General features: G+C 40.0%; 1 protein-coding gene across 1 annotated transcript in view; it reads left to right on the top strand.

Moving 5' to 3' along the window:
* The first annotated feature begins 1,875 nt into the window (after positions 1–1,875).
* Positions 1,876–19,496, top strand: part of EIF2A (eukaryotic translation initiation factor 2A) — a 1,204,316-nt gene continuing 1,186,695 nt past the window's right edge. Inside the window, exon 1 of the mRNA XM_044063751.1 lies at positions 1,876–1,970. Within this exon, the coding sequence (XP_043919686.1) occupies positions 1,943–1,970 (28 nt within the window). The 5' untranslated portion in view covers positions 1,876–1,942. The remainder of the gene's footprint in view (positions 1,971–19,496) is intronic.

The raw sequence follows: 19,496 nt of genomic DNA, 5'->3' as shown, positions 1-19,496 counted from the left end.
CTTTTGTGTTCCGGTCCTGGTTTTGGAACCTAAAGATATGGTAGGAGTTATAGCCTGGTAGTGCTGGGGTGCTCTCTGGAGCCTTGAACCAGGTTTCTGTCACTGCACATACGTCGATTTCTTCCATACTAAGGAGAGCCTTGAGTGCGTGCATTTTGAGGTTTAGACTTCTGGCGTTGAGCAGCATTACCCTCAGTGTTTGTTTATTATTGTTGTTTATGGAGGCAGGTTTGTCTTTTGAGCCTTGCCTAAAAAAGGCAGTATTGGGGCGGCAAGAGTCTTGGCCAGTATTCGAAAGCCCAGGGGCGACAGGTGCAAGCCATCTTTGGCGAAGCAACGTGGCTTGTCAAGCATGTCGTCCCAGGCTGACAAGTGCTGGATCCCCTTTGAGTGACATCAGTAGTTTAACCAATTGTTGAAACTGATCATTTTTTCTTTGCATGCTGGCATCATTTTGGGTGAGGGCAGGATGCTACTCAGAGTCAGAGTCATACCAGCCTGGGCTACATGGTCAGAGAGATCCTCCATGTCTCTTTTCATGTAGTCCAGGGAGGTACGTCTCAGGTCATTTACGCAAACATGTACAATGACAGAGTCATATTTGTACTTGTTGTGGAGTGACCTGAGTGTGTGTGTTATGTGGCAGATTCTGGCACCCGACAGGCAGCTTACGGTAACCTTCTCCTTGTTCAGTCTAGTGAGTGGGACGTCTGTGTGCCTGATGATAGAATCACCGATTACTAATGTGTTATTTAGCCTTAGGGGCTGTTTTTGCTTGGCACACTGACGTTGTGACGTATGTGTTGCCTGGTTTCTGTTGTGGGGTGGGGGTTGCTTGGGTGTATGCTTAGGAGGTCTCTGTTGTTTAGGCAAGTTCTTATTTAGAGCCTCCGAGTATGTTTTTGCGTGTTTCTGATAGTCGTTTTCTGGTGCAGCTATGGCTGGTCTATGTGAGTCTGGTAATGTGGTGCTAGTGTTGCCCTTCTCCTTGTGACTGGTTGATCCAGTCGTGGGTTGAGAGAGCTTAACCTCCAGTTTGGCTGTGTAGCTGCATCTCTCACATATGTTTATGTTGGTTGGGAGGAGGAGGGGGTTGTCTCTGTACATGAGGCAATTGTAACATTGTCTCAGGATGCCCAGATTCACCAGCTGGACCGGAGAGCACACCTGAAGCTGTCCCTTGAACATGCCTGAATAGACGGTTGGGACTGTATTGCTGATTGGATGATTAAAGAGCCTTACACTTCCTGAGTATAGGGCTGAAGTGCAAGCTGTAAGCTAGTGCTAGTTTTAGTAAGTGCCGGTCTTAAATTGCCTTATTTCTAGTGCTGGATTGAAGTGTTTCAAGTTTCAAGGGAATATATACATACGTACACGCCAACACATCTGGAACCTCTCAACCTGTTAATGCAAAAATTGCAGCCAAAGCCAAAAATTATGAGACCGCAGCCCAAAACAAGGAGCAGGTTTTAAATATCGGTCTTTAAATGTAGAAAGTTGTTAAGAATTACAGATTTCACATTAACAGACCTTTTTTCTCTGGAGGGCATACTGTTTAAAATTCAAACCTCAACCATTTAGGTGCATAAATTATCAGTGATGTGTTAGAAAACTACACATTTTATGAGACAAAATCTGTACATTTTACGAACATCTCAGTTAACTGAAACTAAACGTTATTTATTTCACTGATTTATATTACGAAAAGACTAAGGTGAAGTACGGTAATATGAAATGCTAGTGCTGCGCTCATTAACGGTGCTACCGCAAAAATAGAGACACACCTCCCTGTCTTTTTTATAAGGGACCAGACAGAACTTCTCGCGGATTAATCTTTTATTAAAGCAGTAAGGTGATTCGGTCGCTATGGCTACGTGGTGTCTGCATGTTATTGCTCACTAACCTTTAACCCTTGTTAAAAAGAAAAGTCTTTCCGGTTAAGATGGCGCCCCCCATACCTTTGCTGGCAGGTGGGTTGGGTTTAAGTTTTATTTATATTCATTTAAGTGTACGCTTCAGATATTTCCACCAAAATCATAGTGGTAGTATTAAACTTGTTCTTACATCTAAAAGATGAAATATATAAAATAAATTGCAGTCTGGCATTATGTATGGGTACGAACAGTACTACAGAATACAGTTTAAGTAGTTTATCAACAGAGTGTAACACGAAGTAAAATATTTAAGTAGTTTATCAACAATATGTGTCGCAGAGTATGTTGCTTTATTTGAAATACTTTTTAATGTATTATCACAATGTATAGTGTTCGAAATATTAATACTTCCAGGTACTGACTGCCGCTGGTAGAGATAAAAATATAAATGAACACAGTGAGGAGAGAAGCAACGTTTTGTAACTGACATAATGTTTAACCACAGTTCAACATTTAAGCAGTATAGCTTTCTTTATGCGGAGTTAATCTGTCATCTTTATTTGCATGCACATATAAGATTACATATTGTAACAAAAACTTGTTTCATATATAATTGCATCCTGCATTCTTTGTCTTTATTGTAGTGTGATCTGTATGTCTTTTAGTTGGTAATACGTGTGAATTTTAAGTCTATGATACTGTGTTCAAAACCATGGTTCATAATTTTTAGATGCTTACAGTCTTATAATTGTGTGCCCCTATGTAATTTTGTGATTCTCATTTGTTTCTGTATAGTCAGTAATAAAATTGAATTTTGTTCTTTTAACGTGTAATTTGATGTTGGTCAGAAATCGATTTAATGCCACCCCACTCTTAGTTGATTCCACTGGGACATTTTCCACCTAACCTGAAAGAGTAAAGATATGATTACATATTAACTTTCTAATCATATACAGAACAACATTTCCAAACAATACTCTGCAGCATACCCAGTCTTGTGACACAAGAAGCCAGAAGAGCAGTTGCATTTATTTTCTTGTACTATTTGTTGAATTTGTTCTCCCTATTTTCACTCTGAACTCCAGCCTTAGTATCTCCATGCTAAAATAAAATAAATAATTCAAAGGATTATAACTCTTAACTTTGTCACTCCTAAATATTTTCATTATTCCTACTGCCTTCCACCTAGTTGCAACAGTGCTACTCACCTGTTTATCCTTTCCATTAGGGATTTTTTTTTATCAAAACTGGATCCTGCAACCTGGGATTCCCTCTTAGATAAGTTAGAAAGCTGGATATTTTTTTTTATGTTTCTTAAATGTCTAAAGCTATACCTTAAAAAAACAGCTTTATTGATAAAAGATGAATACACAAACTCTAATACTAGTAAATATGTAACAACACAGTAAACTTTAATGCTGTATGTATTATTTGTTAGTGTTCTGATCAGTGCTGAATAAAGGTGCATGATATTCTCTGTAGTTTTGGATAAAATGCCTATAGCTATAAGTTGTGCTGTGTAAAAGGATTTCCTGTCTACAGTTGCCATGTGATGATTGAAGGAGAGGGACCTGTCTACCCAAGTGCCCAGGTCCTTGACTACCTTTCTGTTTAGAAAATGTGTGCTTTCTTTATTTTATGTTGTGAGTAATTGTTTTCCGAAAGAAGCAGTACTACACATTTTAGCATTCAGTTTAAGCCATTTTTCTGTACAGCATGTATTAACCAGTGTTAAGCTGTTTCTGTCAAGTGCGCATGTGTGCAGGAGTTTGACATTTACATCTAGTTTGCAGTTGTCTTCGGTTTCAGATAACCATTGCTTCTGGTTATCATTTTTTGAGATTGGCCAAGTAGATGCCAAAGTGGAGAAGACTCACTACACAGACCTCTGGATCTCGTGGTTGTCATAGGTTCATAGGTATGTACTAGGCTAATGGCCCTGGAGATTTTACAAGCCTAGCCCATAGGATTACCCTGGCATTGTGCCACCCGACCTTAGTTCCCAGTGCCTCTGTTGAGTAGAGCCACTGCAGTGATCCCCGGGGTGAATTTTCTATTTCCCATTCACTCATTAAGATTTCTCTTAAAGAGGGCCAGTGAGGCGCTCTGCTTGACATGTATGGGAAGTCTTCCATAGCATAGGCAGTCTCTGGGTTATGAACCTGTTCCTCCAGCTTGTTCTGTTTATTGTAATGAGGTTAAGGTTTCTGGAGTGTGTAGTGCGGAGGGATTGGGATTTCTGTAGATGTAGCATTTCTAACAGAGCTGGGTCAGACATGGCTTTGTAAGTCAAGCAGAGATAGCCTCTAAGTAGGCGATGTGAGACAGACTGTCCATGTAGGACAAGTGTTTAAGGCCTAGGATCCTCTTTGTGAGGTACTTTTGCAGCCTCTCCAGTTGTTGCAGGTGTTTAGTGAGGTACATGCCAAATGGTGCATTGTACTCAATGATTGGCCTAACGGAGACAATGACCTGTTTCTTCCTGGATGCAAAACCCTTAGTAATGAGAAGTGCCACATAGAAGGACTTTCTGACCACAGTGGCAATGTGGTGGTCAAAAGAGAGGTTGCTGTCAACCTGTGTTCTCAGATCTCTTATAGCGTTTTCTGTGTTCAGTGGACTACCATCGATGTGGTAATTCATGGGAACCGGATTTTTCTCAAAGGGGATGATGACACATTTTTTGCCATTGAGCTTAAGGCCATGGATCTGACACCAGTCGTTGGTCTCAGTGAGGCCTTTCTGTAGGATGTCAACATCACTCGGGGAGTTAAAATAGCTCCCAACTTGTAATTGTCTGTGAACTTTGTCAGCCAGCGTCCCTTTGTGTTGGCCTGGACTTCAGAGAAGTAGAGACCGAACCCTGTGGGACTCCACTCGTGACTGGTTGGCAGTCTGACTTGGAGTCGGCTACTTTCACACTGGATTGTACCTATGAGCCAGTTTGCAACCCACCTAGTGATATCGTTTTTTTTTTTATGATTCCTGAGTGGGGAATGGTATCAAAGGCCTTGGCCAAATCAAGGTAGGCTGTTATGAACCACCTTGCCTTCATCCACAGCTCTGGTGACTGACTCAAAGAAGTTGACCAAGTTGAGCAGGTATGATCTACCCTTCACAAAACCAAACTGTGTGGGATCCAGAGTTTGGAGATTCCCTATATCCTTGTTTATTAGGTCCATGATGATGCGTTCCATAGCTTTGCATATCAGACTCGTCAGGCTAATGGGGGCGATAGTTACCAGGGTCTGTAGGTGGTCCTTCTTTGTGGAGAGTAGACTGTAGCAGTGTGCCATTTGGTAGGGACAAAGCCTGAGGTGAGGCTGTCATTGAACAGGGCACACAGGTGAGATGCCAGTTCACTCTGTAGTTCATGTAGAACACAGCCAGGGATATTGTCAGGTCCCGTATAAAATGTATTCTTGACCTTGGACAGTGCTGTTTTAACCTGTACAGCTGTAATATTGGGTGCCTGGCAATCTACTGGCATTGTGACTGGTCCCTTGTGGGGGGGGGGGGGGGGGTAAAGTTGGCTCTGAATTTGTCAGCCAGTATATTGGCAATATCTGTTGGTACCATTGTGCAGTAGCTCAGAGCACATCTGGGTATTGCCATGGAGATTCTTTATATAACTAGAGAAGACTTTGTCATTTTCTTTACTATCTGCTGCAATTCTGTTTTCATAGCTAGCTTTAGATGATTTGATGAGGGATTTCAACTTTTTGTTGAAACTGGTAAGGGAGTTTTTCCAGTTTTGGGACTTTACCTTATTCCGCATCAGTTTCCTCCTTCTGTGTTAGTTTGCTTATGGCAGGGGACCACCAGATTGGCTTCCTTTTTTTTTGGAGGAGAGCAACTTGGTTCTTTTGGGTATGGTGAGATCCATGCATTTGTGTAAGTGTTCGTACAGTGCATTGGTGTATGATTTCGGCAGTCATGCAACTGATCTCCATTTGCATGGGTGCTATGAAGTTAGCCACCTCTGTTTTTAGGAGCCCAAAGTTAGCTTTGGAGAAGTTTTTCATGGTGGTTACCTCCTACCCCCCCCGGAAAGGTATGTGGATTTCCAAGGAGATTAGTTTGTGGTCAGATCTATCTAGGGAGGAGTTGGCTATTGGTGTAGAGAAACAGTCACCCATGTTAGTAATGACCAGGTCAAGGATGTTGCTACCTCTAGTGGGGGTAAGAACGAGCTGGTCCAGGGCATTGGAATTAATGAATTCCAGGAAACGTTGGGCAAGTGTATCGGTTCATGAGTAGTTTTCCCAGTTAATTTATTTTACATTTGTTGACTGGGATAGTCCTACTGGATACATGTCCATTTTCAGCGGAGGCCAGGGTAGAAAAGCTCCAAAGGTAGTTACAAAAGAAAACATAATACAAATTAAGCACAGTTTTCAGAATCTGTAGAGACAAGAAAGTTATACAGTCTCACAAACTTATGAAATAGTTTAACGAATTACAAGACAAAGAAGTTGCAGGTGAAATAGTATAGATACACAGATATAACTAAGATTTAGTCAGGCTTGGAGCAAGGACATAACCAATGAGAATTGAAATACTGCTTGAGACATTTCTTGAATTGAGTTAGGGTTGTCTCTAGAGTAATTTCAGCAGGCAGTGAGTTCCAAGTTTTGCCAACAGAGTTGGCAAACAGAGTCATCGGCTGAGTTGTTGGATTTGACAGTCTGAACTACCAGTCTATCAGATGAGCGAAGTGCTCTGGAGTTGCAGTAGGGGTAGATGATGTTTTTAAGTGCAGATGTTTTTTCTGGTTGGTAAAGTACTTTATGAGCCAGTATAAGTTGGTTGTACTAAATTAGCCTGGGCAGTTCTAGCCACCCAAGATTATTTAGGTTTGTATAGTGATGTGTACTGTAGGGCAAGCCAGTGGCAAATCTAGCTATTTGATTATAGCATCTAGAGAGTTTAAGATTTGTTTTGTTTAAATTGGTAAGTAGATGGGAGGCATAGCAAAGGGTAGATAGTAGATGACTGCGGGCAGTGGCTGTTCTGGCATGTGGGGTTAGGAATGGTTTAATCCTATATAGTGAGCCAAGTTTTTTGTTAATGGTTTTGATAGTTTTATTGACATGCATTTCAAATTTAAGATCGTTATCTACGGTAATTGACATGCATATCAAATTTAATATTGTTATCTACAGTAACACCTAAGAGTTTTGTAGAGACATCTGGGGAGATTATGGTCCCATTATTAGACTTAATGGAGAAAGGTAATACTGAGGACTTTTGGGTGGGGGAGAAAAGTAGTAACTTAGTTTTGTTGGGGTTTAAGATCAGACAGCAGTCAGAAAGCCAATTTTCAACTATGTTAAAAGTATCTTGAGCTACTGTCTACAAATCTGGCTAGAAGGTGGCAGAGCAAATCAAGGTGGAGTCGTCTGCATACTGAATGCAGTTTGGTTTTGGGATAACAGTGTGGAGGTCATTAATGAAAATGGAAAACATAAGAGGTCCAAGAATAGACCCCGGGGGGACACTTAGGGTGTTGGGTAGGAGGTTGGATAGTTTATTCTGCCATAGGACTACTTGTTGTCTGTTACTCAGATAAGATTGGGACCAGTGGAGAGAGTGCTTGTCTAAGGAATTTGTTTTCAGGGTGTAGATGAGTAGTTTGTGATTAACCATATTGAAAACATTTAAAAGGTCCAAAAAAGGGCTAAGGATCATTTGTTGTTGTTCCTGTTATAGTTTATAGCTTTGGAGAAGGTTGGCTGAGGTTGTACTATGATGTGGCCTGAAGCCATGCTTAGAGTTAGCCAGTAGGTTGTTCTGGATTAGATAGTGAAGTAGCTGTTTATGGATGCACTTTTCCATAACTTTAGCTAGTGGTAACAAGATAGCTATGGGTCTAAAGTTAGATAGTTCAGTGGAGCTACCACCTTTATGTAGGGATATGACATGAGATATTTTCCAGATGGACGGGACTTTAGCTTCTGATGTGGTACGATTGATTGGAATGGAAATGGGATATGCTATGGCATCTGTAGCTGTTTGCAGATACTCAGCAGGGAGAGGATCCGCAGCTAGGGTAGTAGGTTTTAATTGGTTGATTAGGGTATGAATATAAGATGTAGAGACTGGAAGCTAAAGGAATGCTGGGTGCTGGGAGTGGTATCCTGCATGTTAGAGGACCCCTGTGGTAGCTGGCCAGCTAGAGCCTCGATAGTCTCAGTGAAGAAACTTTTGAAGGTATTAGCTACATCCTCTGGTAGTTCAGTAGAGGCTGAGGGAGTTGGTGTGGTGGTTTGTCCTGGATGCAGTAGTTTGTGTATACCTGCACAAAACTTTTGAGGGTTTTTTTTTTTTATTTTTCTGCTGGAGATGGAAGTAGAAGTTTTTTTATCTGATAAAATGGATCTTTTTGTCTCCTTCCTTAATTGTCAGTATGTAAATTGATCTAGATGGGCTTTAGTGGTATGTCATGTGGCCATGCCTTGTGTCTGAGTATGATTTTAATGGAGGGGTAGTTGAAGTTGCCCAGTATGAGAGTGTTAGGTTGGACCCTAGTATTCTTCAGGGTGCTTAGGAATGTGGAGTGTGAGTCTTGGGACATGGTTGGGGACCTAATTGCTGTCGTACCCAATGTTAGCTGCACCTGAAGTATCTCAGATGAGTTATGTTGGGCTACTAGTCTGGAGGTGTGCGCATCCTTTATGAACATGGAAACACCACTGCCTTTGGAGCTTCGGTCCAAGTTCTGGGGCTGAAAGGTGTGAAATCAGTTATAGCCTGGTAGTGCAGGGGTGCTTTCTGCTGCCTTGAAAGAAGGGTCTGTGATGGCACAAATGTCAATGTTCTCCATTTTAAGGACTGTTTCGAGCGAGCGCATTTTGAGATTTAGACTTCTAGCATTGAGCAGCATGACCCTTGGATTGCATTTGTTTGTAGCTGTTACGGTGGTAATTTGGTCTTAGGAACACCGCCTATAAAAGGCACTATATGGTTGGCAAGAGCCTTAGCCAATATCTGGAAAACCAGGGGTGACAGATGCAGTCCATCTCTGGCAAAGCATCGAGGTCTGTCAGTCATGTCATCCTAGGCAGAACTGGATCCCCTTAGAATGACACCAGAAATTTAGCCAATTGTTGAAATCAATAATTTTCTGCCTAGATGTTATAATGCAGACCATAGCATTACAGATCAGTTTCATAAAGCTGTTTGGTCTGTAGTCATTTGTTATCTTGGCACTGTTTGAAGAAGAACTTGCTACACAAACTGTGTGGGTTCTGTTTTTCAGCCAGTTGATAATCCATCTTGCTACATAAGGATCTGTGTTTAGGAATGTCAGTTTCTTTATAATTCTGGCATTGAGGTATGGCAGTAAATGCTTTGACTAGATCTCAATGAGTTGTATGAATTGCATGACCACTACGAACAGCTTGCATAACCCACCTGAAAAAAAATAACCAGGTTTATCAGGCATGATCTCCCTTTGGTAAAGCCAGGTTGTTTGGGTTGAGCAGAGTGAGTCTTTTGATGTTGTCATTAATGAGATCTGTTATAATACAGACCATAGCATTACAGATCAGTCTCATAAGGTTGATTGGTCTGTAGTTTCTAGGCTCATTGGTAGAGCAACCCATGAGCAGAAGTATAACCACAGGATTTTTGGAAAAGAGCTTATGGCTAGGCTTAGGTTAGACAGTTTATTGCAAGATTCAGAGAGAGTCTGCTTGATATTGTTTAATAGTTTATCAGGTATGTTGTCTGGACCCACGGATAAGTGTTTTTGTTTAGGAGCAGGTTCTTTATTGATGATATAGTGTGTAAGGGATTTTGACTGAGAAGTATTGGAGTAAGTGTTCCATGGATGTAGTTTGCAGCATACTTGTTTGCTAATATATTTGTGTCCTTTTTGATAGGAGTGGGGTCTCCAGTTAAGGAGAAGTTCAGAGCAATGTTGTGTTATTCCTTAGTTTTCTTACCTAGATAAAGACGTATAGTTATCCTTTTTTTTATAAAAGCTATAATATCCGTTTGTGATTTGCTTTACTGATCCCTGTCAATTTTTACAATTTCTTGATGACATATTTTATACTGTACTCATTTTGAGGAGTTCTAGCTGTATTATTGCTGCTTATGACTGTAATCTGCTTGAAACTAGCATTTACTAAATGTTCAATGTGTATTATTATCTTGGAGCTTTTCTCCTCGGGCCTCCTCTGAAAATGGACATGTATCCAGTCGGAATATCCCGGTCAACAAATGTAAAATAAATAAATAATTAAATTAATAGAGTTGAGGAGTTTTTTCCTGTTATAAAGTTTGTCAGTTGACTGCCACAAAATATATATTTTTTAAACTGACCATTGTATTTGGTTCTAGTTGGGTTTGCTGTATATGTGTGTTTGTATCAGTGGGCATAAAACTCCTTGTTGAAGTTGGTTGCTGCATCAAGATCAACGGTAATTATTTTGTAGGTAAATTTATGTATTTAATTTCTCGTATAATTGTATAATGTCCACCCTTTTGAAGTCCTTAACTATGGAGGTGTTAGGAACAGGGGGAATGGAGATTTTGAGAGTAAGTATCAGTATGTTATGGTTTGGCTAAACCAAAGCTGGGAGAGACAGTATTGTGAAGATCAAATAACCAAATATTTTGGCCTCTTGTGGGTCCCTTCGCTACTTGATCCAGGGAATTTCTGTTTATCAAATCCAAAAGTGTCTGGGCCTACCCTACAATCATGGTATAGGAGCTCCTGTCTGTGTTTTGGTAATTCAATTCACTTAGTGTTAATGGAGTTATTGCAAATATTTTGGCCTCTTGTGGGTCCCTTCACTACTTGATCCAGGGAATTTCTGTTTATCAAATCCAAAAGTGTCTGGGCCTACCCTACAATCATGGTATAGGAGCTCCTGTCTGTGTTTTGGTAATTCAATTCACTTAGTGTTAATGGAGTTATTGCTTGTAGGAATGTTTTTCTAAGACTTTAAGGAATGTAATATAGTATTTATTTTCAGTTTGTGTAATGCAACGCCATTTTACTATCATCTGTACTGGCACTGTTTCGCTGTCAAAGCTTATTGTACTGTTGTTTCTTCAAGGCACACTGTAATAGTTTTCCTTTCTTTGCTGTAACACTGTAGTTGTTGCCTGCTTTCTTCTGAAACATTCAGTAGTATTAATAGCAATTAATATACATGTGATTATTTCTTGATTGATTGTATTTGGCCTGGGATGTGACTGAAAAGGGTCATTGGATCAGCTCACTCACCTGGTTAACAAACTTAGATGAAATAAATAAAAACTGTTATGCTTGTATATGTTTGCAATTTTCTGTCGACTTGGGTCATGATTGAAAAGGGTTTTCAAACCCACATTCTTCCATGGTTACTATGTGTGTTTGTGGGAACTAGGGTCGGGTGGCATGATGCCAAAGTATTCCTGTTGGCTAGGCTTGTAAAGGCTCCATGGCCATTAGCCTAGTACACACCTATGGACCTATATATGTATGTCTGTAAATGTATAGACGTGTGTGTGTGTGTGTGTGTGTGTGTGTGTGTGTGTGTGTATGTGTGTATGTATATATATATATATATATATATATATATATTACACACACACGCACACACATTAGAAATATGTATTTATGTACAGATGTTTGTGTGAGTATTAATGTTTATGGACTTCAGGCTTTAAGCTCTATGTTTCTATAATATAGCCAGATTATCCAGTCATGCTGTGATGGTGAAGTCACTAAATGGTCCGAAACATGCATGTCCCCAGGTAGTGGGTTTGGCTTTCTGGTCCTGGATGTACCCATAAAGACTTAAAAAGAAAAAAAACATCATGTGCATTCAAAAGCAATTTAGCCGAAATACTGTATGTCTTTGTAGGGTCATTTGCATATATCCTATGGGCCTTTATTACAGGAGGTTTAAGGTATTGCATAGTGAAAACTCTAGCTTGGCTGAGTTTTTCTTGCAGTTTTTAATGAATGGTTTGTCTGTGTGACCTTTTGGCCCCTTGATTTAGGGTATGTGTGTGTGTAAAGTAAGCAGTAGCACTAAGTTTCGGCTTCCTCTTGGGTTTGGTCTTCAGGCATGTTTTTAACTAACTGCATATGTATCTACTGCAGTTATATGTTAGGCTTCAGTACGTAGTTATCTATTTGTCCTTTTCTAGGCACTTGTTGTATATGTTTGGTATTGGAAGGAGACTGCAATGCTACTTGCCATATAATTCATTTTTGCTGTCCTGTTGTTAAAACACATAGCTATGTGTTCACCAAGAGTTATGACACTCAGTGCCATTCAGTCTTTTTTGTTTCAGTAATTTGAATCTAGTAATTAAGCACTTGAATAGGGTGATTAGACTCATAACATTTTGTTACATAGAAGTAATTTTGAGGCTAGAGTCCTATTGTAAAGGTTTACTTTTGTCAAACTTGTATTCTTCTAACTGTATGAGTTAAGTTCTGACATCCATATTTTTGTAACAGTTTGTGACTCAGTAGTCAGAAGCTGCATTTGCTCCATGTACTTTGTTTTCCTGTCTAGCTCATGCTCTTCTTGTCCTTTATTGGCATATGAATAGCTGCAGCTTCAATCAAAAGTGGCAAGCTATCTAGCATCGCACCTGTGAGCTGTGCAGTCTAGTTGCAGGTGTGTGCGTTTAAGGAAGCCTGGCATCACCTAGACATTACATGCTTTTAAAGTACTTCTATCCCACAGTATTTCAGGCAAGTAAAAGACACATTAGGAAAGGTACTGCTGTGTTTTCCTGAGTGTGAAGGTTGGAGGAAGATGGGCGAAGGCTGCCAGCCTAGTTAAATAGAATTTGATACATTAATTCTATCTATTGTATAAATAAATGCAAAATACAGGCTTGCGTTTTTAAGTGAAAGAAAACACTGTAAAATGTGAACTTCAAGATTGTTGCAACATTGCCATCTGCTGTAAGGAAAACCAAGCCAAGCATTTCAGATGTGTCTTTTGAAGTTGAAAAGATCTTATGAATCTCTTTGATGTTTCACAAGTCGGCTTGAGTGAGTCTGCATGAAAGTTTCATGCCCATTGTTTTAAGGTTAAAGTTAAGGGCCAGAATTTGCATGTGGAAGGTGCTTTATTGCTCTGGTTTCTGTCAGAGTGTATATGTGAAATGCCTTTTATTGCTGTAGTCTCCTGTGCAGGTGTTAGCTAGCTAAATAATGCAGTTTGTGGCCTGGGAACTCTAGACCAAGTGTCAACATGATGTAATTTGGGAGGGCCTTAGAGAGATGTTGGTTAGTGTTTAAAAACTATTGTTGAGTGAGAGACTGGGAAGCATTTTGATCTTGGATATCTAACCCAGCACTGCTTATGCTTTATGCATGTAAGTAGGATTATAGCACTGTGATTTCTCTTAAGAATAGTTAAACTTAGAAGAAAGTTAAACTAAGTATTTTTCTTTGAAATCAGATCTTTCCTAGGATATTGTTTTAAGTTTCTGTGTGATCTCTGAACTTGTGTAGCATTGTACTGTAGTAGTTTTTTTTTGTGTTTTAATTATTTATCATTAAATATTTTAAAACCTTTACCTGTGGCTGTTTTATGTAGAGATAATTTAACCTCTAAAGTACATTACATATTTACATATTTTACTGTCTAAGTCACCCCAAATTAAGCTGTGACTGTTTAGTCATACTGCCATTGGATTATAATATTGCACAATAATAATTGGACACCTTTGTAAGGGCCTTTTAGTAGCTGATAGTTATTAGTTGTGTGGTGGCAGGAATTACTACCGTATGGTCTGGGTAATAGGGGCACAGCTGGAGAACCTGTGCCAGCCTTTTCCCACTAGGGTCTGTGTGGCTGTATAACCTCTTCTCAAAGTGTGTGTGTGTTGTGTCGTCTACTTGGGCAGGGACATGAAGCACTGGTTGGACAGAGAGGGCACTGGAGGTTTTAACTTGCCCAGCTAAGCTGAGACCTGGATCCTATAGCTGTGCCAGTGGGGAGTCTTACTGGGGACCTGGTGAGCAAGGGAGCAACCAGCCCCAGGCTGACTGTGATCTCTGTGTGCACTTAAGGGAAATTGTACTTTACCGTGTGCACTAGTTATCCTTTCCTCTTCTAGGAGACTACTTCCCTGGTGTTAGTGGTGAGGATTGAGGCTGTTTGATTGCTGGGCCAGGGCACGGTCGTCACACTGAGTATAGCTTCTGTTAAGCTTTAGATTCACATTTTCTGAGAATTTTTGCGGTCCTTTTCACCATTGTGCTGTAGCTTCATCACTGTTCGCTATTAGCTGTTTCTTGCATTACTAACAGAGTTGACTGCTTAGTAATGTTGTACATTTTCTGTGAAAGACCAGCCTTTTACATGACTGTTCTTAAAAAAAGAATAGTAAATATCCAGAAACGGAGAAACCTGATTTGCATAATTCTTTATCTATACCTTTTATCGGCGGTGGTGGTGCTGCGGTAGCGTTGTCGCCTCACAGTAAGACGCTGTCCAGTTCGACTCTGAGCGTCTTCTGCGTGGAGACATGCATGAATGGGCGTACCTTCATTGAAGGTTGTGCGTCAGGGCTGGCAACTCGGTGCGTAAAAATCAACTACCAATTATTAGCGGACCGGAGTTCCGCTGTGGCGACCCCTAGCTGGGAAAAGCCGAAAGTCACAACAACAACCTTTTAATATACCAATAAGTATACACAACAGAAATGCAAATTAAACTACATCTTTATATTTAAGCAGTTATGGAGTCATGCATGCAGACTTCTGTTTAAAGGAATGACACACAGCCCAGTGCATGCAGTGCATGTTACTACAGTGCACATAGTACTTATATTTACTGTAACTGACAAGTCTAAGTGATAGTAAGCTGTTACAGAATTGCTTATTGATTTTGTGGCAATAAAAATAACATTATGATGAACATCAACAAAACAAAAAATTTGAGATTCGGTCCAACCAAAATAAAAGTTAACTAGCCCTTAAACAATGTGAAATCGAATACTTTCTTCATTGTTAAATATCTAGACTTTATTATCGGAGTTCCGCTGTGGTGACCCCTAACCGGGAAAAGCCGAAAGACAAACAAACAAACAACATTATAGAGGTAAACTTTCCTTCAAGGAACATTTCCATAACATTATAACAGAGAATTTTATAATTGGATGGGTAGAATAAAGAAATGCTTTACATCATGACATAGAGTTACCGAAAATAGTTTTTTAAATTCAATAGTAAACTCAAAGATGGAGTTGGGTAAGCTGTGTTTGAGCAGAGGTTCAAGGTAAGGATGTTCTCTTTCTCCTTTACTGTCTTGATTTATGGTTAGCAAACAGAATTGGGTCCTCACAAGTTAAAAAATATAACTGATATGGTTATCAAGAAAAAGTTGGCTTTATTTACAGGTGATATTATCTTGCACTTGATAAATCCTGAAAATGACATTTTGGTGGTGTGGAATGTTTTTACACAGTTATATGCCTATTTGTGGTGTAAAATAAATGATTAAATAAAGGGTATAATGGTAAATTATTCGCATCATTTTTATGGGGTCATAAGATGAAATATTTTATTTAGGTGTATATATTTATAAAAGATTAATTTATGGTTGATAAGGATATGTAGGAAGAGAGTAAACAAACGATAATGCAAACATTGAGAAGCTGGAACCTTTTGATTATGGGTGGGGCTAATAAGGCACAAGGAGTGAAAATGTTTAGTCCCTTTAAGCTTGTATACAGATCTGGTGTATTTTTATCAACCAGCATAAGAAGTTGTGGACTAAAGAGTTTAAAAAATTTATTTGGAAAGGGAAGAGGGCATGAGATAAGCGGAATCGCCCCATAGAATAATGTGGTTTAGGGTTATCTGATATGAAGGGATACTTTAGGGTTGAACAGTTAAGGCTCTTCTACGTAACTCAGTCAGAGGGTCGTAAACCATAGTGGAAAGGAATGATGGTGAAATAGGTTGGGGTGTGAGAGATAAAAGCCAGAGACTAGAATGTTGGATGCAAGTACTTAAGGAAGTTAACAATCAAACGGAATACTATATTTGTAAAGTTAAGTGTTTTAGGTTCATAGGAGGTTACTAGCTAATGACCCTAGGGCCTTAACAAGCCTAACCAGGTAATACCCTTGTTCCCTAGTTGACCATGGTTAGATGGTTGTTGTGAGAAGAATGAATCGGTGATTGGCACCTACTGCCCCCTGTCCATGAGGGACATAGGTGCCACCCCCAGGGTGAATTTAAGGTCTACCATCCAGTAGTCAAGGTTTTGCTTAAATAGGGTCATTGAGGAACTCTGCTTCACGTGAAGTGGAAGTTAATTCAGAGGAGTGGCAAACTCTGGGAGACTGTCTCTCCAGCGTGTTCATTCTGTTTATGTCACAGGCTAGTGACTCTTGCCCATTTGATTTGCGGACATGTAGCATTTCCATTAGGACAGGATCAGTGATCGCTCTGTAGGCCAGGCACACATTGCCTGAGAGCAGTCTGTAGGATCGAGAGTACAGAGTCAAGGCCTTTAGTCTTTCTGTGATGGTCATGTCTTGGAGGACCTCAATTTTCTTGGCTAGAAACCTCTGTAGTCTTTCCAGTTGTTGCAGGTGTGTAGTGAGGTACATGCAAAAGGGAGCACTGTACTCAATTAGTGGGCTGATGAGGGTCGAGTATAAAGTTATAACATCCTTAGTCTTGGATGCAGTACCCTTATTTATGAGATGTGCAATGTAGAAGGCTTTCCTTACCACTGTGGAGACATGGTCATCGAAGTTTAAATTGCTGTCAACCTGTGTTCCCAAGTCTCTCAATACTGCGTTTGAGCTTAGGGGGTGCTGTCTGTAATGTAATTTTTAGGGGCCACTTTGCCAAAGGGGGTAACAATGCACATTTTTGCATTTAGTTTTAGACCGTGATTCTGGCACCAATCATTAGTCTGTTATCCCCTTTTGTAATGTGTTAACATCGTTGGGGAACAATGATTGCAGCTAGTTTGGAGTCATCAGGGAACTTGGTAAGCCATAGGGCATCTACTTTCACCTGGACATCTGAGAAGTAGATTCCAAATAGTAGAGGGCCCAGCACAGGTACACCACTGGTAACTGGTCTACTGATGGTGGTGGAATCCCCACCTTTAACAGTATGTGTTCTGTTGGTGAGCCAGTTTGCTACCCAGCTAGTGATGTATGGGTTAATCCCCAGTTATTTTTTTAATTTCTCCAAGTCTTTTGGGTTTCTAATATCATGACGAAAATGGACCCCATTCCTAAGTCAAAGTACGATTAAAGTTTATGAAATTAGTATTGTTTCAATCTTTGTCAGCCAAAAGTGCTCTTCACAGCACCTGCAATGTGCCCAGTAATGACTCCTGCAATTTGTACGGTATTACATGTATTGGTAACATATCTAAATACGACTGCAGATTCGTAAGACCTGTTGCTCCTACTACTATTGGAACTGTCTGTCTTTCTTCCACATTGCTCTTGTTTCTGCTTGCAGATCTTGATATTTTATGACTCACTGTCTTGCATACAGTGAGACACAGTAGTCATTGGGTGTAGCGGTTTCAATGATCAGTAGTACTTTTCTTTTCTTTTCATGGACCGCTATATCTGGTTTTCTCGCATCTGTCTTTTGACCTGTTGGTAATGGGTGATCCATTGTTATGTAGACTTCATCATTTCCTTTGATGCTTTGCGGCTCATGTTTCCAGTGTTTTTCAGCTACTTCGATGTTATAATGTTTGCATAATGTCCAGTGCAGCAGTCTTGCCATATTATTATGCCGTTCAGTATACAGTCTTCTGTCATTAGTATGTCACAACCAACAGCAAGGTGTGCGACTGTTTCTAATTTTGCTTTACAAAACCTACATTTGTCTGTTTTTTTCTCATGTTCAATGGACTTTGTAAACCAATGTCTGCTTAGCCCACTATCTTGGGCTGCCAGTATTATCCTTTCATCTTTTGGTTTGAATTCGCTTCTCCTTAACAATTCCTGCATTCTGCTGCATAATCCCCAGCTGGGAGAGTTTCTGAATGATACTTGAGTGGTGGATTGTGTTGAAGGCCTTGACTAAGTCAGGATAGGCAGTATGTACTGCTTTGCCCTTATCCAGGGTTTTGGTGACTTTCTTGAAGAAGTCCACCAGGTTTAATATGCAAGACCTGCCCTTAACAAAGCCAAATTGGGTCGGATCAAGAGTTTCGAGGTCACCTATATCTTCATTGATAAGGTCCATGAAGATTCTTTCTATGGCTTTGCAGATAAGGCTGGTTAGGCTTGTGTGTCTGTAGTTCCCAGGGTCATTTGATGGACCGCTCTATGTAAGGGGATTACTGTTGCTGTTCTCCATTCTGTCAGAACAAAGCCAGTACTCAGGTTATGGTTGAAGTGAGTACCAAGCAGTTCCGCTAGGTTTTGTTTTAGATTTAGTAAGCACCCCGAGATGTTATCTGCTCCCATGGAGGCTGTGTTTTCTGCCTTGGAGAGGGCGGATATGACCTGCTCTTTGGAGATGCTTTGGGATGTGTCTGTGCTTATCATGTCACTGCTACCATTCTTGTAATTTCTAAGCTATAAGCATCCTACACTCCCATATACATTTATAATACCCAGTCCCACTTGTTAATTGTAATGCATTAAGGAGGTAGCTTCCAGAGCTCTATTCCCACAAATGACATACAATGTCATGATGAACTACACATGGCATAAAGAGAACATAGCAAAGAAAATTGTTTTATTGACGTCAGTCTTGGATCGTTTTACTCCTGCAGCCACTCTCTTTTCAGGTCCACTTTGGTCTGGGATTTACAGCTATTGTCAGAATTTTGATGCATGGGAAAGCAAAACAACAGATCTGACTTGGAAGGAAACCTTTTAAGTGCTAACTAATGTTTAGTGGTGGGTACTGCTACAAAGCGGAAAGACTTCTATTTATTGTACTTGAAGCAGAAATTCTCTTAGCTTTTATTCCTTTCCATACCATAGCATGTGCTTAATGACTGGACATTTTACCCTGCAGGACCGCACAACATACTTTGTAAATTCTAATGTAAAGAAATCATACCATCCTACTTCATTCTCATTATAAATTGCCTTTCTATTCTGTTTTTTTCCTAATCTTTTCTAACTTCCCCTGATTGAAACTTATAGCTATCATGCAGTATTTTGCACTCCCTACTAATTATCCCTTTTTAACAACAGCTTCTGCTCTGCACTCAACTAGAAACTCTACCAGAGTGGGCCATTTAGCATGGACTTGTCTGTCCCCTTGTCCTTATTTGTACGTTATCAATCCGTGATGGAGAAAGCAGTCTTAACTTACAGCCTAAACTTCTGCGTAGCCTCATCCTACTCTCTTTCCTTTCCTTTCAAGTTATTTCCTCCCAATAACTTGGTTCCTTTGCTAATTTTCCTCAAATTCCAGCCACCCTCTTACCTATACACCTACTTGTAGTCATCCCTGTTAGTAAAATCCCTTTTCTTATGCTGACTTAGCTATTTATATGCTGTTTAAAGTACATTGCTGTATCCGTATCTTTAAGTCTGTTTGTGGTAGCACTTTGTATCTTCTATGTTTGTTTGTGGTAGCATTTCACTCTGTGGACACTCCTTTATTGTGATTTTGCATTGGTCGGACTGGGATTGTTCGTC

Source organism: Protopterus annectens, chromosome 2.part2, assembly GCF_019279795.1.
Source record: "Protopterus annectens isolate FY-2018-M chromosome 2.part2, PAN1.0, whole genome shotgun sequence".
In the NCBI taxonomy this organism is placed as follows: Eukaryota; Metazoa; Chordata; order Ceratodontiformes; family Protopteridae; genus Protopterus; species Protopterus annectens.
This window is presented reverse-complemented; position numbering and strand designations above follow the sequence as displayed.